We start from the raw sequence: 22751 nt of genomic DNA on the forward strand, positions 1-22751 counted from the left end.
TGTGTGTGTGTGTGTGTGTGTGTGTGTGTGTGTGTGTGTGTGTGTGTGTGTGTGTGTGTGTCAAAAAGCTTTTTAAATATATCAGTTGAAAAAAATGTCATATGCAGAAATGTATTCATTCATTCATTTATTTACTTCACCAGTTATCCTGTTCAAGGCTCCAGGAGCCCATCTCAGCTCTGATAGGGTGAGGGGCTATACCTGCCCCCCCTTCAACAAGGTGTTTATACAGAAAGTGTAAACACAGAGAAACAGCTACAGTATTTTACTCTCTTCTAAGGGTATAAAATGCCTATCTGGGCTTATATCTTAATGGTAGCACAAAATGAAGCACATAGGAGGCTCCACGTACGTACCTCAAAGAACAATACTGTTTTTGGAAGTTGGAAGATCTGACCTGATTTTCATGCATTTGTACACTGTTATTCAGAAAGTATTGATGCACAATATTTAACATTTGATGTTTCTGTTGCCTTTTGTTTTTTGTTTTTTTTTAACTTGGTACTGTTAGATAACAGTGATAACAGTGAAATCTGCATTCTCTATTTACCCAGTGAAACCAGATACATCCAGGTCTGAAGTAAAATTCATTTGCAGCAGCTGAAGTTAAATAACGAGAAGTGCCAGTTTTAGGTGTTTTTTCCCTTCTTATGCACATAAAAATGTTCCCCATATTCCCCAGTCAGGACACCTTAAAACTCACTGTTGGTTGCTGCTGATGAAGTTACAGTTAAAACCCTGTTTCCTCATTTTACATGATCCTCAGGCCTGAACCCTTCAGAGTGGTAGAAGCCTTTTGGGCTTTTAGCTAGATAAAGTCAATAAAGCAGACATCTGAAAATCCATATCAGATTTTACTGCCCGTACTGAACCACAGCAGTGTAATGCTATCGAATGAGCAAACCACTTGATGCTGACATGTCAGGGTATTTCCAGTATATTCTGACTACACGACAGATAACCCAGGAACAAATGAACGTATATTGAAAAGTAACAACTTGCATTTAACTATGACAACTATAAATGACAATTGTGATTCCTATTTCTGTATATGACACTGTCTGTGTTTTTTTAGGACTAAATGTTAAAACATTTGCCCAGGCTTAAAATACAAAAAGTATTTAGAAATTAAAATACATAAACATCTTTCAGCTGAGATAAATCTTTTTTATGCCAATTGGCTTCAGAAAATCCTGATATGATATGAATGACAAAAGTAATGTATGCTATATGTGCACATGTTTAAAAAGCAAGACCATAAATATAGAGGTTAGGGTCTGTTCAGTATGGTTAATGGTTAATGCTTTTCTTTTTTTAAATACATAGAGGATGCTGTTATAAAATAAAAAAACAAATCAGCCAGTATAAATGTGGAGACTCACTTGTGACGACATTCTTGGAGGCAGGCGGTCCACGTTTGTTGTTCTTCACCACCTCCAGTTTGACCTCGTACTCCTGGCCTGGACCCAGGCCCGATTGCTCAAAGGTGGTCTCCGGTCGGCCCAGGGAGTTCAGAATCTCACCGTCTTCCTCTTTCTGCCAGCACCAACAAAAAAAACCCCCCAACAAAAACCCCCACCAATCAGCACCCACTACAAAGACTTGTCCTGGCATCATGCGTAAAGCAAAAGAGGGGAAAATAAACCAGTCCGATCATACATAAAAGCATTCTGGGTGGCAACTGAATTTAAGAGTTGACAGGGAATTTGGTTTAATAGTATTGAACAAGTCCAAGTAGCCCTGTTTGGAAAGGTTTTATTTTCCTCTAAAAGGAAAATAAAGTGTTAAACAGAGACATTCACTCTGTGCTTTATGGTCACTGGAGCTGTCAGGACTTGCTCACAGTTTTAACTGCTGTGTTTTTGTCTTCTGGCGTGGCTATAGCATTTTTGAGGAAGATTCTAAACTCCATCCTCAAATATGCACATTAATGCACTTAATGATTGGTTTCCCCTGGTGGAAAGTATAAATAATTGCTTAACTACTACGTGGAACACATGAGGTCAGGTAGCAGAACTAACCGTGTTTCTGAAGATGAGGTTCCAGCCATCGAAAGCAATGTCCAATGGATCCCACTGCACCTCCACAGAAGTATCCCGCACTGACTTGAACTTGAGACCCTCAGGCTCAGGAAGATCTGTGAGGGGAAATATGATAACACTCTTACAATTTTTCATCTACATTTATACTAAAATATGCATTTAGAATCTTACACTTACATGTTGCCACCCTAGCAGTGACGGGAACACTCCTCTTATTGCTGAGCACAGCATAGACACTGATCAGGTATTCCACTCCAGGCTCAAGCTCCCTAATAGTGGCCTTCTTGTGGTCCCCAGGTACCCTCATGTCCAACTCTAAGCCTCCAGAGGCCGTGGGCACATAGGTGATTAGGTATTCTGTCACACGCATCTCATTTTCCCAGGATACGTCTACTGTCTCTGGGGTGACCTCCACCACTGTCAGGTCCTTAGGTGGCGACACTGCAGAGAAACATTGAAAATCACTGATCTGCATCAACGCTGAAAACATGCTGACCTCCAAAGTCTTTTTGTTATGTTACTCCTCACTGTCTGCCATGCTATTTGTGGGTGTGACAAACACAGTGTAAAGTGCTCTGTGGAACGAATAACTTTAACCTCTTTATATCCACGTGGATACTGGTGGCTCACAGCAGAGTGGCTGTAGCTCAGAGGTAGAAAAGGTCATCTACTAATTGGAAGGTGGTAGGATCCCTGGCTGCTCCAGTCTGCATGCCTATGTATCCCTGGGCAAGATACTCAATCCCAAGTTTCTCTCCAGTATGTTCATCAGAGGATAAATGTGGGTGAGTGTTAGATAGCAAGGTGTAGAAAAAGGTTGTATGAATTGGCAAATAAGGATGTTATATAGAGTGCTTTGACTACTCCAGCAAGCTAAAAGGCGCTATATAAGAACCAGTCCATCTACCGTTTCACCTAGAGCTTAGTTTGGTTTGGGTAATGTATATATTACCACCATAATGTGACACTTCATTTGATACACCATGTTCTAGTTTTTTTTAAATGTACCTATGCAGCATTTGAAACAAAACCCAAACCTAGCGGGGATGCTGGGGATCAGAGAATTAGTTGGCTAGTCAGTTAAAAATATTCTGTAGTATAATATTATATAATAAGCTCAAGTTATTCATGCCTAGGTATTAGCTAATGAATACCTGTTATCTATTGCCTTCTTCTCCATAGTGTTTATGTAATCAAAGCAAATATCCATTATCTGCTACCCTTAATTATGTTCTACTGCACTACAAGTTATTAACGTAGTTTTAAAAAGAACAAAGAAAACAAAATGAATATATACAAAATACAATACGGTTCCATTATAAGTAAATAATGCCCAGAGAGTGAGCTTTACATTCTTGGAATGCTTCACCTTTGGATTTTGCAGAGTTTGTATTCTTGTTTTTATTTCCATGATTCCATTCTGAGGTTTTTCAGTTTTAGTTATGCCTATTTTGTAATCCACAAGAATTGTTATTATTTCTAAGTTATTAACTAAGTTTCAGTCATCCAGCCTCTCCTGTCTTCCCTGTGTCTTGTTGTTAAGTCTTTGTCATGGTGTTAGATGTTCCATAGTTTAGTTACTTCCTGTTTTATTTTGACATTCTCTTCACTCGTGTTTGTTTTATTTAGTTTTGATTCCCTTGTCTTGATGTCCCTAATTACTTTCTGCTGTATACTCTGGTGTTTTCCATTTCTTTCCTTAACTATGTGTGTATTTAAGTCATTTGTATGCCTTAGTCCTTTGTTGTGTTGTACTGTTTATCTGCCTGTGTGTTATCCCTGATTTGTTCCATTTTGGCTTTATGCATTTTGTTTTCCCCTGATTTTGGACTTTCAGCCTCACCTTAATAAAAGCTTGTTTTTTGTTACTTTTTAAAAAGTTTTATTCTAAACATGAAACTTAGGAAGTTTTTATTAAAGTATTTACTGCCTGGCCTAAACAGATGAACATAAGTAAAAGGTAACACCAGCATACAGTTGATAAGTTTTCCTCATACCTCTCTTTCTCCTCTTTCTTTTTTACTTTTCACACAGGGTATTGTGTATTTCACTCTTACAGTTCTTGTACATTTTTCCTTTTTTGTTTCCCAAATCTGAAAAAATTCAAATACCAGCCCTCTATGTTTTGGAGACAGGCAAAAAGGACTGCTTTGGAGAAAAAAGAAATAGCTTTTGGTCCATGTCAGAAAAACCTTTTTCCATCCAATGGTTAGGGTTATTATGGTATTTCATTATTTTAATTTATAGCATTATTGAATTCAAATATACAAGCTTGATGCCTATTTGCGGTAATGTAAGTTGTGGTGTAACCAGAGCTCTTTAGAACTTTAACTACTGTCTCTGTGCAAATTCAAGCTTCACCACTAAAGAGCTGATTTTTAACCAGCAGCTTCCAAAACCGCATTTAAACATTTTTCCATGTGACTTTATATTAGCTTGGGAAAAGTTAGGTAAGTTGGTTGTAATGAGAAATCATCATCCACAAATCGAAAATGACATACTTGCCAATGTAAAACAGTGATTAAAACATAACAAGGCTTTTTCCTAAGTAGGGATGGGTATCGAAACCCGGTTCTTGTTGAGAACCGGTTCCCACTGTTTCAATTCCTTGGAATTGTTTGCCATTTTTGCAAACGATTCCCTTATCGATTCCAGTCGCCCGAATGACGTCACCACGTTGCGGAGCGTCATTTACCTGGCAGGTAAACCTGGCAGGCTTAAACGCTCAAAAGTTTGGTTATACTTTACGAGAACGGATGACAACTTGCAATACTTGCAAAGTAGATATTTAATTTAAGGGAGGAAACACTACGAATATGCAAAAGCATTTGCTCACAAAACACGCGATGACCTTAAATGAATGTCGTGTTTTTAATTCCTCTCCTAACGTTTGCACGTCCTCTCCCGTTAATGCGGCAGGTAAATAATCAACTAACAGTGCATATTATGTTAGCGCGATCTGCCTTGTTACAAAACCTGCCATTACTGTGCATTTAGGTGACCATGATGAGAGACAGACAGAGTCTGGCTGGCTCAGATGCTGGCAGTTCTCGCTGCAGTCTACCGGTAGCGTCTCCTTTCAGGCCAGGATAGACGAATTTCACCGAGCAGTGACTAAGTTTGTGGTAAAAGGCTTGCACCCATTTGCCACAGAAGATGCCCCCGATTTTCGGTAAGTGAATGTGTTTAATGTTGGCAGGGACATTACTGGATATTCTTGTGTAATTGCTACAGAACAATTTATGTTATACTTTGTTATTGCTACAGAAGAATATTTATTTTATTATTTTACATTTACAATTTTTTTTCCTGGGGACCCTGTGACACCCCATTGAAGAGCCGTAGGTTGTGGATCTTTTAAGATCTCACTGTTGGTTTTGTAAGGCCATGTTACTCCTAAATTTCTATCTTGTTCAAAGAGAAGATATAAAACATTAATCGACCTTAGTGTTCTCCTTTTTTAAAAAGAATCGATAAAGAATCGAATCGTTAAACAGAATCGAAAATGGAATCGGAATCGTGAAAATCTTATCAATACCCATCCCTAGTCCTAAGGGCGAAAACTGCCTTAGAAACTTCAATTCAATTTTATTTATATAGCGCCAAATCACAACAACAGTCGCCTCAAGGAGCTTTATATTGCATAGTAGATCGCACAATACATACAAAGAAAAACCCAACAATCATATGACCCCCTATGAACAAGCACTTTGGCGACAGTGGGAAGGAAAAACTCCCTTTTAACAGGAAGAAACCTCCGGCAGAACCAGGATCTATAACAAAGAATCTGGCATGTTACTTCCAGTCACAGTAAATTACTTTGGTACTGGTGATTGCTTTTACAAATAAACCAATTCAATCAAATGTCAAGAATTGTTTAGATACATGTGAATTTATACTGTCACAAGTCAAATGGCTAAAAGTTTAACATTTCACTTATTTGGCATATTTGGCTAAATATAAATTCAGATAAGATAAATATTTACCTAGTGTCAGCTTCTTGCCTAGTCAGCACTACATAATCCAATCTAATAAAAAATTATAAATGTAGAAAATGCACATTTTAGGTCTTGCCCACACAAGAAATGAAACAAATTTACAACTCTTAAACTTTTTTTGTTGTAAAGGTTCCTCTCATTAATTAAAACAATTTAAGCCACCATAACTTAAAGCTGCGGTTTTATCCAGTCTTCCTTCTCTCTCCTCAACCGGTCACGGCAGATGGCCCCACCTCTCCCTTGGCCTGGTTCTGCTGGAAGTTTCTTCCTGTTAAAAGGGAGTTTTTCCTTCCCACTGTCGCCAAAGTGTTTGCTCATAGGGGTCATATGATTGTTGGGTTTTTCTCTGTATGTATTATTGTAGCTTACAAGATAAAGTCCCTTGAGGCGACTGTTATAGTGATTTGGCGGTATATAAATAAAATTGAACTCTTGGCACACACTACCAACAGACTAAAAAACCTTATTTAAGTGTATTTTAATGCTAAAGTTTCTGTAATATTACATAAGGAGTCTTTATTTAAGTAAACTACCTATTGTCTAAGGAGCTTGGAAAGAAAAGTGTCTGGACTCCTTTAAGTTTCCTTGGAGACATTTCATCCAAGAAGCTTCTTCAGTTTTAAGGGCAATTGGTGGAGAGTCCAAGATTTTAAGCCCTATGGGAGTGTCCCCAAGTGGGTCATGGACCCCCTATTGATCCTCTACCTAATCACATGAACCAAGGTGTGAAAATGGGTGTAGGTCACAATCAGCCAAGGTTCTGGGTTAACCCACTGTAAAATCTAGCCCCACCCTATCATGTGATTTATTGAGGTCAATTGGCCCAGGATGTGAGTGGGCATTAAGGTGTCTGAGAAGGGATCTCAAAACTGGATTATAGATGGCAGACAGTTGGTGTCGTAAGCCCCGCCCTCTGTTCAAAGATGGTCGTTCACAGTGGACATAGATGGCTTCTTTCACTCCTCTTTCAAACTATCTGTCTTCTCTTTCCATAATGTGAACATTGACATCCTCAAAAGAGTGACCTTTGTCCATTAGATGCAGATGGACTACCTGTTAATCGTTTGATCAAAACAAAATCCAACACCTACCCAAAGTCTGTGTTGCCAATGATCTGGTGAATTTTAACAGATGAGAATGTAGCTAAAACATTTCCTAACCCTAAACATGGGTAAAGTTGCGTAGAAAGTTATTCGTGTAGGTAATGATTTTATTAGAAAGTATATATATAAACTGTCTTACCCTCTGAGCAGTCCTCTCCAATCAATCCTTCATCACAGACACACACTCCATTCTCACAGCGCCCCTGGTTGTGGCAGTCTTCTGGGCAGGTTAATATGGAGCAGTCTGGGCCAGTGAATCCCTCATAGCACACACAGCTGCCATCTACACAGTAGCCTCTATCTAGGCAGTTCTTGGGACATGTCTTCTCACCGCAGTCCTCACCAGTGAAACCCTTATGACAAACGCACTGTCCGTTCACACAGTGACCACGGTCCAGGCAGTTATTGGGGCAGGTCAACTCACCACAGTCTTTCCCTGTAAAGCCAGTGAAACACACACACTTGCCGTCCACACAGTCTCCACGGCCCATGCAATCTTTAGGACAGGTCTTGATGCTGCAGTCCTCACCAGCATAACCTTTCTCGCATATGCACTGCCCGTTCACACAGTGACCACGGTCCAGGCAGTTATTGGGGCAGGTCAACTCACCACAGTCTTTCCCTGTAAAGCCGGTGAAACACACACACTCACCGTCCACACACTCTCCATGTCCCATGCAGTCTTTAGGACAGGTCTTGATGCTGCAGTCCTCACCAGCATAACCTTTCTCGCAAACACACTGCCCATTCACACAGTGGCCACGGTCTTGACAATTGTTGGGGCAGGAGAGTTCACTACAGTCTTCACCTTGATATCCTAGGTCGCATACACATTCTCCATTAATGCACTGTCCCCTGTTGCTGCAGTTGTCAGGACATGAGAGGACTGAGCAATCTTCACCTTCAAATCCGGGATCACAGATGCACTTCCCGTTGAAGCAGTGACCTTTCTCGCTGCAGTCTTTGGGGCAGGTGAGCTTAGAGCAGTCCTCACCAGTGTATCCAGTGTGACACACACATTGGCCATTCACACAGATCCCGTGGTCGTTACAGTTGCCCGGACAAGTGAGCTCACCGCAGTCCTCCCCAGTGTAGCCCTCTTCACAGTAGCAGGTACCATTAATGCAGCGTCCTCTATCATAACAGTCGTTTGGACAGATGAGTTCAGAACAGTCGAAACCCGCCCATGGATGGTCGCAGATGCACTCATCGTCCACACAGCGTCCGCGGCCCAGGCAGTTGTTGAGACAGTTGGTCTGAGAACAGTCCTCACCGATAAAACCGTCTTCGCAGAGGCAGGACCCATCAACACAGTGACCGTAGTCGCCACAGTCCAGCAGGCAGAGCTCAATGCTGCAGTCATCCCCGCCAAAGCCCTCAAAGCATTCACATTTGCCATCTACACAGCGCCCCTGGTCCTGGCAGTCACTGGGGCACTCAGGTTCAGTGCAGTTGGGGCCCTTCCATCCAGGCTCACATACGCAACTACAGGTGTCAGTACTCCAGTTTCCGCGCCCGTTGCAGTAGGGCTTTGAGGACACTTCACCTGAGAAATGGCAAAAAAGAGAAGGATTTCCATTTAAATTATTGCAAATGTGCACTCCTCATCCTCCAGTTTGGCACTGCTTTACTTAGTCCTGTAATAATATTTTTTGTAAAATTATGAAACAAACAGAAGCTACTGTGTTAAAAGTGAAGTCTAAGTAATTGGAGTCTCTGCCCAGCAAACATGGCAGAAACACTGACATCATCTTCTAAACAAGAAACATTAACATCATTTTAATTTAATGAAGAAATTAAATGCATATGCCCTTTGTTTAAAGTAACAATACCTGATGACTAACTTGGTTACTAAATGGTTATGAACAGATGGCCATACAATATAGAACCTGGAAACAAAATTGTAATTATGACTGACAAGTCAGTGCTGCTGTTGCCCCATATCACCAGCTCCTTCTTTAACCCCTCTACCACCCTAACATCCACCTGAAGTCTGGGAAATAATTACTCATCACTCCCCAATTAAAAATTTTATATTGGTAAGGAGATATAAGCTCAAAGCGCAGGCACCAAACTTTATATTTTTCTGCTCTAAATATTCAACTCAACCATAAGTTGTCTGGATGAAACTGAATTTGGACTGCACAATTATGTACTTCAATAACAGTTAGTTGTTTTATTTATTTATTTTTTTTGATAACCGGCTACTGTCTACAGATTAGTTGCCTGGCAATTTTTTTTTTTGATGGGCAGTCTTGAGAGATGAAAAACATTTGTGCATGTCATACAAATCCTCCATCCATCTGCTTATCCTTTTTCAGAGTCAGGTACACCTTCAGGTTTCAGGTACACCTGCCTCTCGCCCTAAGACGTCAATCTGTTGTAAGGCTAACACATGGACAACCATTTCCACTCACGTTCACTTCCGCATTCACACCTATGGGAAAAATTGAGTTTCCAAGTAACCTATCCCCACTAACTGCATGTCTTTGGACTGTGGGAGGAAGCCAGAGGAGAGGACGCATGCGAACACGGGGAGATCATGCAAACTCCACACAGAAAGACCCTGGCCTGATGGTGGAATTGAATTCAGGACCTTCTTGCTGTGAGGCAACAGTACTAACCACCGTGCTGCCCTATGTCGATGGCATAGGACTTTTATGTCATATAAGTCAGTATAGCTTATGTGCCATATAAGTCATACTCACTTCAAATATGCAATACCATAGACTTTTAAAGAAATCTACCTTGGACAGCTTTAACTTAACTCCCACCTAGTTTGACATCAGAAAAGGACATAAAGATGCATACTTGCATATTATTATAGATGTTGCAAGACAAATTCTTCTCTTCCCTAATCCACATATGGTTTCTCAAACTTCTCTTCCTGGGAAGAATTTTTTAAAACTGCTATTTTCAGTGACCAAAAATGCCTCTTTTGTGTAAAATTTTCAATAATACATTTCAGTACGACAACTGGGATACAGCGCGCACCTCCCCCCCCCCGCGACCCTGTGAAAAGTGGATGGATGGATGGATGGATGGGACACTTCAGTAGATTGTAGATAGATATGTTGGGGAACATGGTGGCTTCCACAAACTGCTGCTCACTCATATTTATTTTTAATAGGTTAATTAAAAGAGAATTATTTTTTTTTTATCAAATAACCTCAAAGATTTATTGAGTGCACCTTTAAGGACAAAAGCTTTTTCTGTGCATTTTTGCCGATGTTTATTAAAATGCCTGTACACATGTGAGCCTTGAGCCTATATGTACAGTAAACACACTGTCATTATAACACTTGTAATTACAGTGAGTGCATATACAGTAACAGATGTAGACTTACCTGTAACTTGAGCTCCACAGCAACCTGCTCCACTGGTACAGTGCTCCCTCAGACTAGACAGCTCTGACTCCAGCATCTCTAGCCTGCTCAGGATAGCCTTGATGTCTGGCAGCTGGTTTTCACAGCCGCATGCCTGCTTGGGGATATTGATGCGATGGGTGAAAACGATCTGATTGTCACCATCCATCGTGTGTTCCATGTGCTCGGTGTTCTGCATCTCCATTGGGACGGTCTTGTGCTTGAGGTCAGTACCGCCTGGTGAGTCAAGGTCCACAGAGCAGAGCGACGTGGAGGGGACGTTGATGTTGTAGACATGGTTGAAAACTACTGGCTGGTCAGGATGGGGGAGTGTGAGGTTCTCCTGGGTTTTCTTCGGCATCAGAGCCTCTCTGCGATGGCGGATGACATTCCTGACAAGGCCAGCAGTGGCAAACTGGAGGATGAGGGCCACAGTTAAGAAGCCCAAAAAGAAACTTCTCATTCCCATGATGACACCCTGCCACTGCAGCTTATGAGTTTAGTAGCAAATAGGTATTCCCTTCCAGATTCCTATAGGAAAGAGTAAGTACAAACAAACAGAGGATCAATTTTGGGAAAGAAATTAGGTTTGTCTCTTTATTACATTCACATGTAAAAAAAAAACACATGTATTTATACATCTATCTATTGATAGAATAAACTAAAAAGTCACATGATTGCACACACATACATATGTACATTTTTGCTGGTTCCAATAGTTTGTATTTTAAAAATTCTGTTGTTCATTGTCTGACTATGCTGCTTTTTTTCTTTTTCTCTTTCTCAACATTCCACAACTGTTCACAAGCGATAGCTACACCTCCCTTATCCAGGTTCTTCTGGAGGACTCATCCTCTTTGTCCCTACAGTCACTAAGTGCTTGGTGCTTTTTTTTGGGTTGTTTGACAGAAATATGATAATAACACCTCCCCCTACCTGCCTCTAACAAATTCCCATCTCTATTCTTGTTGCTACCACTTACCCGTTTTTGCCCCTCTGCTCTCAATAGACGAGACATACACCCTGTTGTTTCCAGGGAAGGATCAAGGGCTGGCCTGTGACCTTAGGGATCTAAGTGAAGCATTCATGAAGACGAGCTGTCATGACACAAACAACCCCAATAATACCTGCACGGTGTAGAACCTCTTCTATTCCCCCCAGCCCAGAACACAAACCAAGCTGACAGATTAATACTGGTGTATAGCTAAACCATCTGTGGTCTTTCTATAAAAGCACAGAGGGCCTGGATGAACTTCCTTTCCACTCCTGCAAACCAGCAGGTCAGCATTCCCGGAGCGCTCCCCCTTGAAAGCCAATTGGTTTTCTTTTAGTTCTGTAACTTGATTCTTAATGCTTCTGAAACATGATTCTTTAAAAAGCTCTGCTGGAAAATGTGCTGAGTTTGTGGGATTAAAACAAAAAAACAAAACAAAACAAACTGTTTATTGCTTTGATCTTATATTAAATTTGAATATACAGGTTTGTTATATGCATGTCTTTGTTATAGAGCTTTAAAAAGTGTACACAATAAGGTGTTGTCATCCCATTTCCAGACCCTAAAATCTATCAGGTCATCAGCAATATGTCTATGGTGAGGGATGGGTTTTGTTCTGGCCACATACAATGTACATTTTCAGAAACCAGAATATGCTGCACATCAAATCAAATCAGTTTTTGGCATTTGTTTTACTGTTAAATATTTTCATATTTGCGTGCTCAAAATCATTGAAAATTGTCTTAAAAGAGGTTGAACCCTTTGTCTAAATCTTTGCTAATTGGTGTTGGTGAACTTGGTAGATGTAAAGAATTTAAAGCATTTTGGTTCTTGTTTTTCTTTTACATGCAGAAATGTAAAGTAAAGTAAATTTCCTGGCCCTTTCAGCAATTGGAACCAAGAGGATAACAGAAAACCACAAATATAGATTCCATGCATCACCACAGACTCGCTACTTTTTGAGGAGCTTGGCTTAGGTTGAGTTTATATAATTGTGCTTTTTCTCCACCTTGTCAGAGATGCTGACACTGATCCTTTCCTACCTTTAATAAAAACCAGTGTTTGCCTTGGCTACTTTAAAGGTTAATGGCAGCAGTTAGAAGTCAACATGAAAATGTCTAGCTAAGCAGACACAAAAATGTGTGATTGCAGTGGAATATGTATGGAGGGGTTTAATTTGCTCTCCTCTCTCTAGACTTAGTTGCAATGATGTGGGATTCAAGATCATCTTAACTGGCCATTTTCACATCCACAGGGTGACAGTCAGCAGGTAACATTCCACTTGTTCTCTTCATCTCAGCCTGACGCATGATTAGGCAAGCTGACAGATGAGCTCAGCTTGGAAGGATCCCACAGCTTCACCCCCTACTCAGCCACAACATTACCAGTCCCATGATTAGACAGACAGGGATGAACGCCTCCATGATGGGTAGACTGTAAAAGTTCTAATATGGGAGTGCTGAAGATCTGGGCCCTCAGGGGTGTGAAAGCTCCCCCCACCATCCTCCTGTCTCCACACACACAAGACACTAATACAGTCACACTGCTGTGCCCAAGCATCACAAACTAGGGATTAAATCAACAAAATAGCCAGAAAATTGCTTTGAGTTGCTGCTAAGGTTTTAGTTCTGGGCGGATGGTTGGCTTTCTCACTTTGAAGGCTGGCTGCTCTCCACATGGACCTTTAAGAGAAACCAACCCCCAGAGACCAAAGTGGGCTTTGTACGAGCTCTGTGGCTCTGGCAAAAGTTGGCTTTACTTAGAAATAGATGAAGAGAAGAAACTTCCACTGAGCCCTTGAAATATTTTGATTTGATCTTTCTCTTCTTAGTTGCCATAAAGTCGTTTTTAATATGAAGCAGAACAATCAGAATGAGGGAATCTTAGTGTGACTCTGAGAAACACAGAGCTGATCCGTCTGTTTGGACTTCCTTCATGGGCACCCTGTGGTCCTGGCACTATGCTAATGCAGCTGGTTGTTGGCACTGTAGACATGGACTTGATACAATCTGACTGCTGCTGCTTTGTTATTCCCTCACTTAGTTTTGCTGTATAGTTAGCTTCTCAAACAGTAACAAAGCTTGTTGCTTGCCTTGTAGTTGAATGAGAGGAGAATTTCACCCAGGGAAACCTGCTGGCGCACAAGCATTTGGTGCAACTGATCTAAATCGCTCCATTGTGAATGAGCGCTACAGAGACACTTGAAGTTTTATACCTCACACAGAGGAAAACTCTAAACACTTTAGTTTGGGGTTTTGGTCAGTGATGGTAGTGATTAGCTGTCAAAAAGCTAACAAATTGACAATATTTTATTTTCATTCAAAAATAATCCCTTGGCACAATTTTTCATTCAGTATCATCCAAAATGAATTTGATCACAACCTAGTGAGAGCAAGTGCTTTTGCTTTGCTGCTAAAAAGACTCACCTTTACAATCTAGCAGGCTGGGAAACACAATAGCTGGTGACAGCAACAACAAAAATCATGTGATAATGAGACAAATGTTTACTTCAGGCTGCTCTTTCCTTTTTGATTTTGTATATTGTCTGATTTAGACACCAAAACAACTTGGTCCATGTTGGGCATAAGTCATGGCTTGGATTAAAATACACTGTTTCTAGCAGGGATTATCGATTTTTGTACATACTGTGAAGAGAGAGTTCTATACCTGAAGAACTGGGTACACAAGTTTGAATTTATATCGAATTTTCTCTTATCCACACATGGTCAAACGTACACATATAACCCACACTTCTATTTGGTTAAACATTCCTTAGCAAGTTGCAACTTGACCGTACACTTTGATAGCCATCGATGAGCTTTTGACATCGCTCTGGCTGGATATTTTACAACTCTTCTTGAAAGAATAGGTAGAGTTCATTTAAACTGGTTGGTTTCCCTGCATGGACGTGACTTAAACATAGTTAACTTGATTGAGGTTGGGGCTTTAGGAAAGCCATTCAAGAAGCTTAATATTTGCCTGCTTCATCTTCATGTGTTCTTAAATTTTAAAGTCTCGTCTTCACTTGTCCAAAAATACCTCTTGTCATTGCACCCATTGTCTCATCTGACCCTGAATTTTGTCCACATGGGCAGCTGCAAATTTTCGGCAAACTTGCAGGTGTCTATTTTGGAGCAGAAGTTTTTTTCATGTCATGGTCTCAAGCTACAGTAATGTAAAACATGCTTCACTGTGAACTGTAAACTGCTGGTGTTCCAGCAGTTTACAGTTCACAGAGGAGACTTGAGCCTTCGTGAACCATCGAGACTCACAAATATCTGTCACCAATTTCCTCTCATCTGAGTGTGACTGTTTTGGGTGTTCTTCCAGACCTTGGTGAAGTGGTGACAAATCTGAACATTTTGTACTTATATAGAGTTGTTTGAAGTGATGATTTTAGAATCTGTCATTGTTTGCAAATTGCTCCAAGAGTCCTTCCCAAACTGTGTAAATCTACAGTTCTCCATTATAGATCCTGACTGCTGATCAATCCAAATCAGTGCTGTCAAACAAATCCTTTTTATGCTGCAGACAGAAACTAGTATTTGAAGATAATTATGATCACTAAAAAACAGAGTTAACAAAAAGTTGGCCTTGCCAAGTAAGGATATTGGAGAACTTCCAGCACTACTTATTGGAAGATTTAAATGAGTGTATGTATATATATTTTAGTTTATAGGTATACTTTTGACCTTGTGTGTATCAGAAAAAAATACAAAATAAATTCAAACTTCTTTTCAAATTATTTTTAAAGTAATAATTAATGGTGTATATTGTATAATCATTCCACCATTGAAAAGAACAGTTTAAAGAAACAGAATCATGAATCATTTAAACTTCTGACTACAACTGTAAAATGACTTTTTATTGCATCTTCTCTGTACAGCACTCCAAGCATTTTATACAACATGTCTCATCCATCCATTCACACACATATTCACACTGTGTATTGTGTCACAATGCATTCGGAGCGACCCAGGATTCATTATCATGCCCAACGATACTTTGCATCCAGGAATCAAACCACAAATCTTCCACATGCTCCAACTTCTGAGTCGTAGCTACCCGCTATATCGAAATCATATAATTTGTGAAGTCTGTACAGTTTCCTCTGAAACAGAATTTGCAGCAAGTTTGGAGTGGCCTTTCACTTTAATATGCAAAGCATGTGGTGACCTGCTGACTTTAACTAACTGCTAGAATCTGAATTTTGGCAAAAGCTGGAGCAAGACTTTTCAAAAGAGCAGACAGAGTGGAGCTCCATCTCTTTTGCCGTGATATCATTGGCTGGCTCGATCATTGCCACATTTGAACCACATCATGCACTCATCATCTCACCTGTTCATTCATCCCTTATCCCACCTTACACAAGGAAACAAGCCAAAACTGATGGCTTCTGGGCCTGTCTACTAACAGTGCATCTCCCCAGCCATTCTTCACTCTGCCATCAGGCTTTTACGCAGTTCAGCAAAACAGCCTCATCGACCATAAAAAGAAGGCAGAAAGAGAAATATAGTGTGTGTCCTCCAAAGCACGAGGTGATAAAATTCTAAAACCTTTTCTGAGAAGAAGCAACAACCGTATCATTGATCAGTCATTGAGCAGCCGACTCAAGCTAGGCCTCCTCCTGGAAAATCATTTCTGTGTTTGATGATTATAACTCATAGCTGTAGTGCTGTCCTCAGCAATTTGGTATCTCTCTCTGGTTGTGACCTTGATGGAAAAACAAGAGTCAAATCAATATCAGACAGCGATGCTGTATGTTGGGGATTTATCCCACCTTGAAGGCAGGTTGATTTTGATAAATATGTTCATTTATTTGTCAGCAGGGTTTAGCTCTTTAGTTTGATTTGTGGCTCCTTGGGATGTGACATTACCCTTTAAATATAGGTAGGATAAAGAGAAAAAAAACACATTTTCCATATCCGTGACTGAGGCCCATTTCCTGGTCATTTTCCCTTATTATAGTGTGACAGAATCTCAAGGTGAAAAGAACCCCAGACAATAAGGCTGCATTCAGTTCTTATAGCGACCCAGATCCGTATTCTGTACCAAAGAAGGCAAGCTGAGTTTTTGTCACCAGTGACCTACAAAACTAGGCAAGCTTGATAAATTCTTCAGAAATGAAAAGAAAGCAAGTGCATCCTATCAGACCCATTTAACATGCAGTCCTGGGACTTGATTTGTAGTTGTAGTCATTGAATATTTACAACATTTACACATCAAGTGGGGCACACTGCTTCATTATTCAGTTTGTTTGTTGTCGAGTTATCAGATGGCTGCTGCGTCGTCTGTTGACGCTGCTCCTGTTATCCACCAGTAGTGACTGTGGCTCTGTGTTATTCTGCTATACATTTATGCTTGCCTTAGTAGAGTAACAGCTTCATGGCCTGATTTATTTTGGACCTGCCATATGGTAGATGTCTCAACTAAGGTGGACTCCAGTGACAATTAAATGTGTCATCACTGGGCCCTGAGTTTAAAAGTTCTGGTTTCTACGTTTGCAGTCTGCAGGAAGAGAACAAAGCCAGCGCGCCAATCTTTCAACCCAAACTTCCGTCTAAAAGAGAAAGAAGTACACATTTGGAGAAAAGGAGAAAACTGGTAATATCATTAACCAACAAGGAAACAGCGCTGGCCACATGGAAACAAGATTGACCGAGAAAATACAACAACCTTGTGATGTGTCAGGTTTGGGTTTTGAGTTGTTCCAGGGCAGTTTGTGCTAACTTCACTGTCCTGGTTACACTTTCATCTTGATCCTGTTGGTCACCCTTTGTGCAAGATAAATAATATTGCCATGCACAAAGCTGATGCCTCTAGACCTGGCAGTAAGAAAAAGAATCTTAAACTTACCACCTAGCAGCTCACTTTGGTGGTTAGGATTAAAGTTGGGTTTGGTGTAAGCAAAATGCTCCAAGAGCAAATCCATCTTCTTAGACTGCCATGTTAAATATATGGGACAGAATTCACATGTTTACAGCCTGGTGTTGTCCTGAAGCTTAAAATAAGGTCTGTTCCTGCTTTGATTGACAAGTATGGCTGCTAGCTGCTGTCTGCTAGTCCTCAAAAGGCTAATTTAAGCCACTGAGCTAGATAGTCTTGATTATATTTGTGCTGTTAAAGGCATTTTGGGCTACAGTAGCCATACTGTATAGTCACTTCAGAAAAGTCAAGAAAGCTACGGTCATAAAACTATAAAGCACAAAACCAGGAGCTTACAAAAACAAGAGCTTGCAAATCAACATGTTTTTGTCCATTTTTGTGATCTAAGGCTAAATGACTACATACAACCTACATACTTAACACAGTCCTTGAAATCTTACAAAATATGTCCATGCATAGTCAATTATTATCTAAATAAGATCAATGAGACTTTGCTTTCAGTAATAACATTAGCTAGATCAGTGTGTAAAACTATTGTATTTCATACAATCATAGTCTTTTGAGCTGAACTCTTTTTATGATACCATACCATACCACCTTTATTTATAAAGCACTTTAACATAAAACCAGAGTTCACAAAGTGCTGTACATGCTAATAGCATAAGTAAAGAAAATTAAAATAAGATAAGATAAATTATCCAAAATAAATAACAAAAAAAACTAAAATAAATTGAAACATGTTAAAACAAATTCAGTCAACCCCTCTAATCAATGCCAAAGGCTTCAGCGAATAAATATGTTTTAAGAAGACTTTTAAATTCAGAGAGAGAAGAGATTATGCAAGGGTAGATCATTCCACAACTTGGGAGCAACTACAGCAAAGGCACGATCACGATCAGTAATGTGTAGCCACACAGGGACAGCAGTCTGCTTCAGTTTACAGAGGGTCTTAGCATCTTTGTGCACTTTGATTTGATCAACTGTCAGACTCCCACTGGCATTAATGCTAATGATGCTGCATGTCTAGCAGGTATCTTTGCTAACACATTTATTGCTAAATTCATTAGCTGACAAAATCATAAATAGCATGTGAAAAAAACCCAACAATTCATTATCAGTTGTTTTAAACAGTATTTCTTGCACAAATGTTAAAAGCTGTCTTTGTTTTCATGATAGTAAAATTAATATCTTCCAGTTCTGGACTGTTAATTGGACTAAAAAAAGGCTTGGATTTACTAGTATTTTTCTTTAAAAATAGCCATCTGTATTTTTGTTCCAAAAGCTGATATTGGAATACAAATACCATTAAAAGTTTTTCCGCCTTTTTTAAAATTACAATTATTTGCAAATGGTTTATTCTCTACTCACGTTAACAATAAAGGAAAACAAGATTATTTTAGTCCTGATCTGGGGTCCAAGTGGCAGCCTTCGCCCAGTTCTTTCCATTTGAAGATTGAAAGAAACAACTGATTTCATGTCAGTGCCTTTAGCCTGATTTAAATACATTATGATTTTCACCAAAACTCTCTGTGTCTGTTATTTGCTTATTGCTTTTCTTATGGAAAATAAAAACAATACCTTGACTTTCTAAAGAATAATGAAGTGAAGTAGTCTGTTTTTCATAGATGAAAAGAAGACTGGTTTCATCAAACTGAGACAGCGCTCGCTCGCCCTCCACTGTGACCCCATTGGATCCGATGACACAGATAGCGGGGGAGTTAGTGGAGGTTAGTGTGTTTGCGGCTGATAAGGTGGACATGGGAGGCTGTATCTGAGATGCCGGCAGAAACACTTATCTCGATACCAGAGAGAGTGCTCTGCCAATGCTGTGCCCTGTCTCACAAAAAGTGATTTGAAGCCTCAGCAGACGTGTCAAACTGAAACTGCCCCCAGAAAGTCTATTTCTTCAACCAAAACCAATTTCCCACTTTGACACAAAGATATGGAGAAAATGAATGTTGACAAACGAGACTGAGTCAGTAGTACAGCAGACATTCAAATCTTGGCGGAGTTTTTACAGCATTGTGATCTGAGTCATGGCTTACTGTGATGCCCATTAATATTCTTTATGACTCCTCCCCTGCGGTGCCTCGGTCTTGCACTGCTGTTCTCACTGGGTCCAGATGGAGAGGTTGGATGCTACTCATTGTTCATGAGCTTTTTAACATGCTGGCTGCTGGTGACCGACTGTTTATTAGTGTGACCCCTGTGTGGTGTGGAAGCTTGGCAGCTTCATATGAGTAGCCTTTAGAGCACGTCCACCTGCTGTTTTCTCCAGACGCTTGTGTACTCATGGCCCTCCATTCTACCTAGTTCCTCTCCTCACTGTGTACTCTGCACTACAGTTACTATAGAAATCTGACTTTATCTAGTGCTGCTTGTATTGTAATGCTATACAGAGGTATTGATGTCAACTGAAGGCACTTGTCTAAACTTACCATGTAACAAACACCTGGCTTTATCAGCTGCAAGGTGGGTGTAATATCTCCTTGCAATCTGTCTAATTTTACATGACTGACATTTTATACTTTTGAGTATGCAGTGGGTCACACGCAAAGGTCAGGAATTAGTTTCTTTTAATTTACATCAGATACAGTCAACAACTTTCATCTGTTTTCTAGCAATGTACCAATATATTAGCTGAATATTGGTATTGGATGATACTGTTGCTGTTGACTGATATCAGCATGTTGCAGATAAGATTACATCACTGTCAGTTCCCATTAAGTATTCGCGGTTATCACTTCTGTCATTTTTGGATCAACTGGATAATGACAAACTTTAAAACAGGTCACTTTTTTATAAAGAACAAAAGAAAAAGAAATACTGGCAATGGCTGTTGGATAAAGATTTTTAGGGCATCCCCAACCACGATCATTTCTTTTAATTCATTCAAGAACAAAACCTTTACCACTGATGGTTCTTCTCATATACTGATGTTTGTCTTTATAAAACTATGACAGACAATAGTTAGAAGTATAAGATTTTTCTTTGAAAACAGGAGCTATTTATTTATATTTTCTCTCAGCATGTGTGAGTAAGAACAGTGTACGTTTTTATGTAATCAAGAGTTTCAGCTAACAACAGGGTCATGTGTTTTTCCACATGGTCGGAATTGGGCCACAGGCCACTATTTGCTTAGAAATGAGGTGCCAGCTATTAGTCATGAAACTCAGGAATGTGAAAATTCCGACAGCAAGTCACTACTGACAAATTTATTTGTTAACCCACATCTGTTCATGTGCAGATGAAAACAATATGAACTCAGGGAACAGGCCTTGTCCCATGTCAACTATCGTACATGTCTGAGTTCCAGAGTAACCGGAATGGTAAATGTAGGCATTTCTGGGCAAACATGCCAAAGAGTTTTCATGCCCATTCAAAGACTGCATGTTTTAGCACTTTACACGGCTTTACACTGGAGGTTTATTTGCTATTTCTATTCAAACTGGATGGAAAAGATTTTTCCCCCCTCTTCAGTAGCAATGGAAGCAAGCATGTTGGCTGTGATACACGGACATCTGTTTGTCCTTGTCTGCAATGAAAGCCTGAAGCGTGTTGCATGTCCAAATTGGGAGTGCCTTCCATTCAGACACTTGTATGAGCCTAATGACCCCGGTGCCCGGGGTCGGCTCTTCATTGGCTTCCCTGTTTTTTTTTTTACCATTTTCTCAAATTTAAATTGTCTGCCCCTCTCGAAAGGGCCCCCATCACGTTTCAAAAACATTATGGCTAATACATTCCAATGTGTGAGGTCACTGGTGGTGGCAAAGTGTCAGAGCAAAGTGTCTACCACAAATGTTCATCTATTGGTTGCCTTCAGTGAAGGGCCAGGCAATACAAAGGCATCCCGGATCCAACAGTTCCAAGACTTCCACTTCTTTCCCGTTACCCATTAGCATTAGAGGAACAACCATCTGGGGTGGTTAAAACACTGGATTTTTTTGACGGGGTGCCTTTGTTTTTGGTGATGACTAATCTGAGTAAGCTTTAGTGGGAAAGGGGCAACGCTGTAATTAACTTTCTGAAGAACCGGTGTAAATTCCAAGGCTGACAAATACTTAAAAAAAAGAGAGAACAGGAAAGCAAAGCCCTTATAAATGGACACATCATCGTCTTGTAATTAATAAAACTGGATGCCTGCTGAATGATTTCCCTATGATGATGCCTTTCAATTCAGGAGTGAAGTATACAACATGATCAGATATGAACTGAAGTGAGACTTTGACAAATTTCATATATTTTCTACTGGACTACCATTTAATAAGCATAGATGCAAAAAAATGCCACAACACCTACAATATGTAGTTGTATCTGTAATGTAAAAACAAGTTCTTTTTAACTTGCTAGCTAGATCATCAATCCCAATATCTTCCTTCCAACGGCGAGAAATTGTTTGCTGGTTTTTGCATTTCTTTCATATAGCTGAGATATTGACCACTAGACTACGCTTGAACTTTGAACTTGCACACTCTGTTTATATATACATCTACACATATAGTAGTGTCTTAGATCTGGGGAATTATTTTGGTAGATATTTCCTTAAGAGGATAAATAAAAAAAAATATGTTCTGCTATTGTCCTACGTGAAAATTAGGGGATCACCAAAGGCAGTCTGACTTATTCTTTGTAAACCCTGAATCTGTTATCAGAGTCCAGATTAAATTATCTTGCACTGTAAATAATAAATTATGTCAAATCTGGCTTAACTTTATAATTTAAGCGAGACATTTCATCAAAAACCAGCAACAATGTCAATGAGGAAAGACAAAGAGAGGAGCAGCAGAAGAGACAGTAAAGGTTGTCCAGACCAGACTAAATTAAACATGAGGTTCATTTAGTCAAACCAGAGCATTTCTCCTGAGTCCTGTCTAACGTGGGTCATCGTGAATATCCACGTTATTGTTCATTCTCAATCACCAGTGGAGGAGCAAAGTGGGGTTAAAGACAGTCGCCCTCTAATAAAGCTTTGTAGGGCACGGAGCATTCGGAGCCAACAGCTGTCCAAACAAAGGCCTGTTTCCCACTCATCGTTACACCAAGTGTCACTGTCAGTGGCTACTTATATGCATAGCCAAACCATCATAAAACATTAATATGCCGAGCCTGCGCTGCCAGTGATGGTCACATGGCACTCCTGTTACACCGACATTACTCAGACCCATGTTGGACATGGAAATAGGTTAAAATTACTTGTAAATCTTCTGAGAGATATTTGAGGAAGATATGAAAGGTCTGCAGTGGACCTGAAGGCTTAGACGGCTGTTGAAACACAGCCAGGCTCCTTCCCCGTGTGTGCATCTTCTCATCATACACAATTACCATCCAGCACATGCTCCCCTGGTATCCCGTGGGTCTCCTGT

The 22751-nt window shown here is 40.1% G+C and overlaps 1 protein-coding gene across 3 annotated transcripts in view; it reads right to left on the bottom strand.

Moving 5' to 3' along the window:
• LOC102199413 (tenascin) overlaps positions 1-22751 on the bottom strand; it is a 104905-nt gene that overhangs the window by 30670 nt on the left and 51484 nt on the right. For all 3 annotated transcript variants that reach the window (XM_013914033.1, XM_005745809.1, XM_005745808.1), the window contains exons 2-6: positions 10491-11039; positions 7283-8689; positions 2220-2483; positions 2022-2137; positions 1383-1536 (exon numbers count right to left, since the gene is read on the bottom strand). In XM_013914033.1, coding sequence (XP_013769487.1) covers positions 1383-1536; positions 2022-2137; positions 2220-2483; positions 7283-8689; positions 10491-10977 — 2428 coding nt within the window. In that variant the 5' untranslated portion in view covers positions 10978-11039. The remainder of the gene's footprint in view (positions 1-1382; positions 1537-2021; positions 2138-2219; positions 2484-7282; positions 8690-10490; positions 11040-22751) is intronic.

The sequence above is a fragment of the Pundamilia nyererei genome, unplaced genomic scaffold, assembly GCF_000239375.1.
Source record: "Pundamilia nyererei isolate P.nyererei 1_Seehausen unplaced genomic scaffold, PunNye1.0 scaffold00167, whole genome shotgun sequence".
Lineage (NCBI taxonomy): Eukaryota > Metazoa > Chordata > Actinopteri > Cichliformes > Cichlidae > Pundamilia > Pundamilia nyererei.